This window comes from Sinocyclocheilus grahami, unplaced genomic scaffold (assembly GCF_001515645.1).
Source record: "Sinocyclocheilus grahami isolate Dianchi unplaced genomic scaffold, SAMN03320097.WGS_v1.1 scaffold1498.1, whole genome shotgun sequence".
In the NCBI taxonomy this organism is placed as follows: domain Eukaryota; kingdom Metazoa; phylum Chordata; class Actinopteri; order Cypriniformes; family Cyprinidae; genus Sinocyclocheilus; species Sinocyclocheilus grahami.
The window spans coordinates 155,809-164,563 of NW_015506677.1; the positions used below are offsets into that span (position 1 = coordinate 155,809).

Here is an 8,755-nt window from a genome sequence, read left to right on the forward strand (position 1 = left end):
TTAAAAAGGAAAGCAAACAAGTGAAAAGCAGAAAAAAAACCCCACAACATTGTCACTCTTCAGTAGTTCTTAAAGACCCCACCATGTGATGTGGGACTGGATAATTGTTGATTGGAGGAGCGACCGATCCAGGCAGCCAATCACAAGAGTTCATATTGGCGGAGGTGCATCCTCTGAATAATGTCACGACAGTCATTGAATACACGACGGATGTTTTCTGTGTCCACGGCACAGGTGAAGTGAGGATAGCAGTAGTGTTTGTCTGTGCCGCTTGCTGTGCTGATTTTCTGTGGGTTCATGCAAACACACACACACACACACACAGTCCAAGCAGTTACAACATTACACCAACAATAAGAATAACTCATTTATAGCTGACGTGCAAAAGAGTGATTAAAAATAGTGTAAAACTTTACAGAAATGGTGACTATTTAGAGGTCCCAAGATGTAGGTGACTTTTTTTCTTCAGTAGAACATTAAATAAGATTTTTACCTGAAATCATGGTCCTTGGTGATTCATAAAATGCAAGTTAATGGCTATCATCACTTTGAGAGCCAAAAAAGCACACAATTAATACCCACGGCTCCTGACGATATACTGAGGTCTTACAAAGTGAAACAATTGGTCTGTGCAAGAAACTGAGAATTATTTATACCTGTAATGCAGTGTTAATTTTGTCAGCCATTTTTAATTTAATCTTAGTCTTTTAAATAAGTCTTAGTCCTGTGTCAAATGTGTCGAACTACTTTTTAGTTATTATACTTTTTAGTCAACCTTGTCCTGTTTTTGTTTAGTCAAGTTTTAGTCGACTAAATTTCGGAGCATTTTAGTCTAGTTATAGTCGATGAAAACTTGCACTTTCGCAACTGTCAAATTTTCATCATGCTGTATAATGGTTAAACTGCTCAAATATATATTTTTGCTCAAAATTATAATCGCATTAATTGTTGTCATTTGAGAAATTTATTTTTACCTTTTAGGTATTGCACTTTCACCAATAAGCACAAGTCAATAGAATGTGGACTCATAGCCTACACATGGTTTATTTTACCTCATCTAGTGTACTGATTATTTAATATATAAATTAATATCAAAGACTTAGGTATGCACTCTCTCTGTCTATATTATGAAAACTGGTAAAAACAAACAAACAAACAAAATTATAACTAGGGGTGCACACAAGTTTTTCAGTCTGGTTCTCATCAGAGCACCTGGAGATTTGGTTTGGTGCTCACACTGCACATATAGTGTGACCTATTAAATATAACTATAAAAATAAATTATAGTAATAAGAATATTATTGCACTTTACTCAGTTTTTTTTAAATCAACTAAACAAAATAATAAAGTGTGATAATACTATTATATATTAAAATAAAAACTGAGTATTAAATAAAAATACAATTATTTTACAGTATACCTAAAAATAAAATGCTTAATTTTACATATTTTTTTTCCCTTTTTACTGTTTGATTTCTTTATTTGAATTTTCATCATTTTCAAACCTAAAATCAGCACGCTTTTTTGCGTTTGCGGGCTTTGCAGTGAATGAAATGTCAGTTTTGCATTTTGCTGTGAAACCGGTAACAGATAGCCTAGGTTTATGCTTTCAGTTTGAAATGAAATCGTATACAGGATTACAGTTAGTCGATCTAAATCAGAGATTGTGCATTAACAGCTGTCAGCCATGTCAGTACGCCAGTGAGCTGTCTGAACTTATTTCCACAGTACATTTTTTATTTTGGTCGTTCTTGCGTACCACTTAATGTGCACCCCTGTTATAACAGTGAAATTCCTGATAGTAATTCTAATAATTCCAAATTGCAACAAAGTTTCTCTATTAAAACAACAGCGCAGTGTTGTAAGTGCATTTATTCGCATTTAAATCGCAATCAAAATAGTCAAGATCTCATGACAGAACACAGACTGATTGAATGACACTTTTAAGCCAAACATCTCACATGGAGATTGCTAAACTCCAACTTACTTGTTTGTCTGTGTTTTCAGATAATCATCAGAGCTTTCATGATAGGGTGGCCAGATTTCTCATGGTTCAATACGGGACGAGACGGGAGGTGATATATGACCACGATATGAGAATTTTTTTTTCATGATATCTAAATTATATATATATATATATATATATAAAATCTAAAAGGCTTAGTTACATTGGATTAGGCTGTTCTCGCGTGACAGAACACTTCTACTATTGCTCTGATCACGCAGTCGTAAAGAAATGTGGAAATACGGGATAAAACATGATTTTTTCAAAATAACTAAAAATAGAGCTGAAATACGGGACTGTCCCGGGAAAAATGGGACATCTGGTCACCCTATTTCATGATGAAGTGTGAGCACATGGTTGCCAAATTGGGGATTTGAAGTCTTGATATCTGGTAACCACACACAAAATCTTGCGTAGTAGAGGGATGTACAGCAGTCTGCAATATTTTGTCTCCTTTTTTTCCTCTCTTTCTTGACGAAAATAAAAAGAGATTTTGGTATAGTTTTTATTTTTCAAAATACATTTTAGTCTCGTTTTTTATCGTCAACGGTATTGCATGTTGATATAGTCACAGTTATCATTTATTGACCTTATTGCCGTCTTGTCATCTTCTCATTTTAATCATGGAAAAAAAGCTTGTCAAAGACATTCACTGTAATGCATACCCACAAACAATGAAGTCTGATTCTTTTCATGTCTGATTCTTTTCCACCAACTGAATTAGTTAGCAAAAACTGGCATCATATTGATTATATTTGCCAGTACACTGGATCAGTCGCAGTCTGATTTAGTGCACTGGTTTATCGACTTCACTAAAAAGAACAGGTTCAAAAGAATTAGTAGTTCTGGAAATTTAACTGGAAATCACTCCAGTTTGCCTGAGGCTATGGTTTACAGGTAATAATGTTGTAAATAATGTTCAGTTTCTTGCACAGACAGATTATTTTACAATACCTCAACATATTTATCAGGAGCCACAAGTATTAATTTTGTGTTCTTTGATATGCCTGTATTCCCTGAATTTTTCTTTTTAACTGTTCTACAGAAGAAAAAAGTCACCTACATCTTGGATGGCCTGAGGGTGAGTAAACTAAGAGCAAATTTATTTTTGGATGAACTATACCTTTAATATTATAGAAGAAATAAAGAAAATAAAGAGAGTATTAAAAAAAGTATTTATACCAAGAATTCATCTCGGATAAAAAACTTTGCCCTGGACACTTTTGGGTCTTCTCCGGGATCAGGGGTCGCTGTGCATATAAAAACAGATATTATATAGACATTATGCCATATAATCAATTTAAAAAATGGAAGTGGGCATTTTAAAGGATGGCTGAGTAGGCCAAGTCTTGAATGAAATGATAAAACAATAATATCCACCTTATTTTACAAAGGGTTTTTCCACAATTTGCACAAGTCAATTTCAAGCACTTTCAACCATTTTCAAGGTGCAATTTCAAGGTTTTGGAGCAAACCTTTAGACTAAAAGCCCTAAGGGACGATGGTAAGTAAAACACTTGTTTGTTTTTTTCCTCGATGGGTGCAGGCTCATTCCATAATATGGACTTTTTGATTTTGCAATTCTTTGACTTAAATATCACTAAAAGATTTTTATTGTAAAACAGAAGTAAAAAAAACTTTAGCAGTCCAACTATCAAAATCTGCGTGGCAAAGCTGTGCAATGCACTGGACATTGTAGTGAAGCAAAAGAAAAACATTTTTTATTTTATTAAATGTAAAATGTATAAATTGGTTAATTTTGGTTTCTGACTTATTTGGTGCGTTTTTATTCGTCATCTAAAGTTCCAAAACAAAGTCACAGCAAAGCATGAGGACTTGCGCTCTTCAAAAACAATCCCAGAATATGACAGAGCTTGTGTTTAAAGCGAAAACATACACTGGACTGAATAATTCACTGAAAATGCAACAATTATTGGGGATTGGGACAGTTCAGTAAGCTTCATTGTGGGGGGTGAAAATACAAAGATTTGAATCACCGTTCAAATGTCATGATGTGTCCAAATGTATTTTTATTAGGTTCTAAATATTGTAATCTATTTAAAAGGTTTAATCGATTAAAGTGTTCAGTTTGTTTTATAGGGTTTTAGAATGTTTGAGCTGTGTGTTATGATTGTCAACAATCTTGTATTGTCTAATCATGAACTATTGGAACTATTGAGGTAAATACTCTACAGGAAGACTCCCTGCCAACTCTACAGAAACATATATGAGTGGAGCAAGATTTACATAGCTGTTTTATTTGCAGTCAATCTCTGTTTTTTTTCTGTAAAGTGAAAGGCAGTCGGTTCCTTTTAGGGAACAAAAGCTAAATAATTTGTTACTGCTGGTTATGCTATTTTCATTTTGCGCTGTTTTAATTGTGTGTGTTAACACTGCAATTCTTTCGGCAATATGAATTTTTCGATGTTCAACTAACAGCGTTAGTCTAAGCATTCTTCCAAAACTTTTAGCATTTTTATAAAAAAAACAATAGGCTACTATTTAGATAGCATTTTTATTTTGGTTTTAGTCGTTTTAGTTTGAATAAAGTTTTAACAAATAAAGTTTAATAAAGTTTTAATAAAAATAAATGGTTTGTCCCAGGATGTCCGGGGGAGTGAGGTTTGCCTACTATGGGTATATAACAGGGCTGGGTAAAAAAATATAGATATCTCGATAATAATCGTTTCTCATTTTTACGGAACGATATCGATTCTTAAATCCCAAGAATCGATTAGTCTAGCATGTTTTCAGTTAATGGACAGAACATTGAAGGGCACTTCCCATCCAATATATCGCAATAAGCATTGTGCTTTGGTACTTTTAATATGAAACAAAGTATCCGATTTCAAATGCTGTCCAATGTATTGCAGTATTACAATAAATGCCGTTTTGCCGCTGTTTAATGTGGAGTGACAGATCGCTGTAGCGCCTCGATCAACAGACGCGGCAGCGCGAGGCACACATGAACTAATCATCTTCTCCACATTAAGACCAGTTTCAGTACAAAATAAACATGACTACACATCCAAAGATAAGTTAAAAGAAAGAGTGCAACTTTACAATCCATATCCTGTCTCACGTATTCCCTCAATCAGTGTTTCAGCCGTGCAAAGATGTCAATATAATGGCTTGTAAACAATGTCACGTAATGTCACATTTACCTCAGAAAAACATATTTGGTGATTATAAGCTCATTAGTCAGCTAGAAAAATAAACTGTAGAGAGGGGCATTTTGCTAAATATATGCACCATATAACATATTCATTATAAATTGTATTGTTCTTCAATAAATCCATCATTTTATGACAGCCACCATTATGTTTATATTTTAAAAACAACAACAAATTTAAGTAGAAATATGATGTAATTGTAACTTATTATTTTAAAAACTTCATTAAGTGAAATTTTAACATCAGTTAATTTTAACCTTCAATACTATAGTAATATATATATACCCAAAATAATCGATATTGAATCGAATTGCAAGCTTGTGAATGTGAATCGAATCAAATCGTGAAATTTGTGTCAAAACCCAGCCCTAGTATATAAGGTGTGTGGTGTCTTGGCCATTCAGCGGGTAGTTCAGAGTGATCTAGAATGAGTCACTTTTAAAGCTCTTCATATTTTAGTTCCTCTTTCTCTTTCAGACCTTCTTCAAACATACATTCCATTGCACTTTTTAAGGTCATCCTTAGTAGATTTACTGACTTTTCCAAAACGTAAATTAAGTATTATGGGTGCTGGGGCTTTTAGTTGTTCAGTGCCAAAACCTTGGAATTCATTTCCATTACATATATGCTTTTATGTTAGGATTTTATATTAGGGCTGCACGATAAATCGCATGCGATAAACGTAAATTAAGTATTATGGGTGCTGGGGCTTTTAGTTGTTCAGTGCCAAAACCTTGGAATTCATTTCCATTACATATATGCTTTTATGTTAGGATTTTATATTAGGGCTGCACGATAAATCGCATGCGATAAACGTAAATTAAGTATTATGGGTGCTGGGGCTTTTAGTTGTTCAGTGCCAAAACCTTGGAATTCATTTCCATTACATATATGCTTTTATGTTAGGATTTTATATTAGGGCTGCACGATAAATCGCATGCGATATTTAACGCGCATCTTATAAGTAAAGCCGCTTCTGTAATCAGCGGTAAATCTCCATCACCTGCGTGCTTTCACATTGAGCAGCATTAACTACTCAGAGCCGTTGTTCACTGACGAGCTGCGCAAACCCACGTTCATATTCGCGCGATTTTTTGTGCAGCTCGTCAGTGAACAACGGCTCTGTGTAGTTAATGATGCTCAATGTGAAAGCCCGCAGGTGATGGAGATTTACCGCTGATAACAGAACCGGCTTTATGACAAGATGCGCATTCAATATCCACCTTTTTCTTCAACGCGGAAGTAAGCCTATGGGTGAGACTTCCGGTTCATTAGCCGCTATAGGTAAATAACGAGGAGAATAACAACGTGCAGTAAACGGTAAAACTGTTTGCACTACAAACCAGTGTGTTCATAATTTCAGATAATACATTAAAATAATATGATAAGACACACCAACTTTCAATATCAAGCAGCAAAACGAACTGTTTTGCTCAGCTAAAAATAGCTGGAAGGAGTGGACGCAGATGAAACCGGAAGCCATACCCATATATTTTCCAAATGGCCGCGCCCATTTTTACGAAAGAAAAAGGTGGATAGCATGCGATTTATCGTGCAGCCCTATTCTATATTCCAGTTCAAAACTCAGTGGGTGCTAGAGCCGTACCCTATGCCCATGAGCAAGGCACTGAACTCCTAATTGCTCCCTGGGTGCCAAATGGCTGCCCACTGCTCCGGGTGTGTGTTTGTGTTCACTACTCACTGCTTTTTGTATGTGCACTTGGATGGGATAAATGCAGAGAACACATTCTGAGTATGGGTTATCATAATACACGCCACTTTTTTTTTTTTTAATGAAAGGGAAAAGTCATTTGACCTATTTATGGAAATGTTTATGCAAATGTATGTTTTGGTTTTTATCCATCCTATTTATTACATTTAATTTTTTTTAAACTCCTGTTCTTAATCATAATTTTATGCAATTACTGATGTAACTCTGGCCTCAAATGTTTATGAGGAGGGGTTTGCTACAGCTGTAGTCTCATTTTTATTGATAACTTTTTTTTGTACTCTTTTTATTTGCACATTTGCACACCTGCTTTTAAATAAACATTATATTGGATACCAACTTTGTTTCTGTTTACATCTCCGTTGTGATTTTCCATGTGACAACACAGGTGTATTTCAAAGCCTGAATATTTTACCAAATGAGTTAAGCACAAACTGCAACTCAATGACTCTTATTTGCTAACAAAAGTTCAGACTTCATGGATTCAATTCAGAAATATCATGGATAGGTCCGACTATGAACATTAATGCCATCTATCAGGATGTGCTAACAACTACTAAGGCTAAGCTTAGGGTTTAATTTAGGATTAGAGGTTAGTTCCAGTGTTGTGTAGACAACCAGCACTGTGATTGACATAACCAATGAAATCTTTAGAACTGGCTGTGGGGAGGGTTTCACCACTCATAAGGACTGAAACAAATGTTTAAATAAAAAGTTGCATTTAAATCATCATGATCTGTCAATTTTTTCCTTTTACGCTTTATTTCTATCTGTCAGGAAAATGACAAAAGTCTTGAAATTTTAATGTGTTGATATCACAAGAAAATGTCTGATTTAGTGAACATAAATCATAAATAATTCACTGGAATGCACTAAGAATCTCTTATTTATAAGTATATTATGATCATATACAGGTCATTACCTTCAGGAGGAAGAGTGTAGCGAGCATACTCTGGGAAATAATCTTCAAGTTTGGATTTTCCTGCCAGGATCTTTTCTGCCAGCATGTCCTGTTTGTTCAGAAATAAGATCACTGAGATGGTCCTTAAAAACCTGTTTGAAAACACAAAGTGAGACATGTCTTTTTATTTCTATATCTGCTGATATTTTTATTTAGAGATGTTCAGCTGCAGCTTTGAGCCATTCTTGAGATGGCACTTTAATATTTAAAGGTGCCACCTGTCTCTTCTATTTGACTTAAAAATAAAATGTATGTAATATTTAGGCATGGGTGCAATGACTAAAAATATCACATATATGAAATTGTGTATCATGATAAGTGTATATGACCATATAGGCATAGGCGGAGTTTGGACCAGATCCAATCGATTTTGACAGAGCTATAAATAAAACAAATATTTTCACATTTTCTAATTTTATTTGTATTATCTTATTATTTTAATGAGTAAGATAAGACTAAATTCTGTAAGGGATAATGCACGGCTAGCTGTGCATTAAACGATTTTAATGCACCATGTGGAGGCCAAGAACCACCCGACGCGAAGCGGTTGCATCTGCGAAGTGCATTCAAATTGTTTAATGGACAGCTAGCCGTGCATTATCCCGCTTATACCATGGTCATTTGCCAGCATTGACAATTTAAATGCTGTTTTATGATGTTTGCAGTGCAATATTTAACCGGAAGAGTAAAAATTATTATAAGTTACTGAATTTTCGTCAGTAACTTCTTGTTAGATCAAACATTTTGCCCATTTCAAATCAGATACAGAGATGAAATAGTGCGGTAAGACCACATTTATTTGAATGAATTATCAATCGATCGAGAGAGAGAGAGAGAGAGAGAGAGAGAGAGAGAGAGAGAGAGAGAGAGAGAGAGAGAGAGCTGAC

The 8,755-nt window shown here is 34.7% G+C and overlaps 1 protein-coding gene across 1 annotated transcript in view; it reads right to left on the reverse strand.

Annotated features, from left to right (window-relative positions):
* Positions 1-10: 10 nt before the first annotated feature.
* gnal (guanine nucleotide binding protein (G protein), alpha activating activity polypeptide, olfactory type) overlaps positions 11-8,755 on the reverse strand; it is a 161,480-nt gene continuing 152,735 nt past the window's right edge. The window contains exons 10-12 of the mRNA XM_016256990.1: positions 7,830-7,960; positions 3,188-3,255; positions 11-287 (exon numbers count right to left, since the gene is read on the reverse strand). Coding sequence (XP_016112476.1) covers positions 141-287; positions 3,188-3,255; positions 7,830-7,960 — 346 coding nt within the window. The 3' untranslated portion in view covers positions 11-140. The remainder of the gene's footprint in view (positions 288-3,187; positions 3,256-7,829; positions 7,961-8,755) is intronic.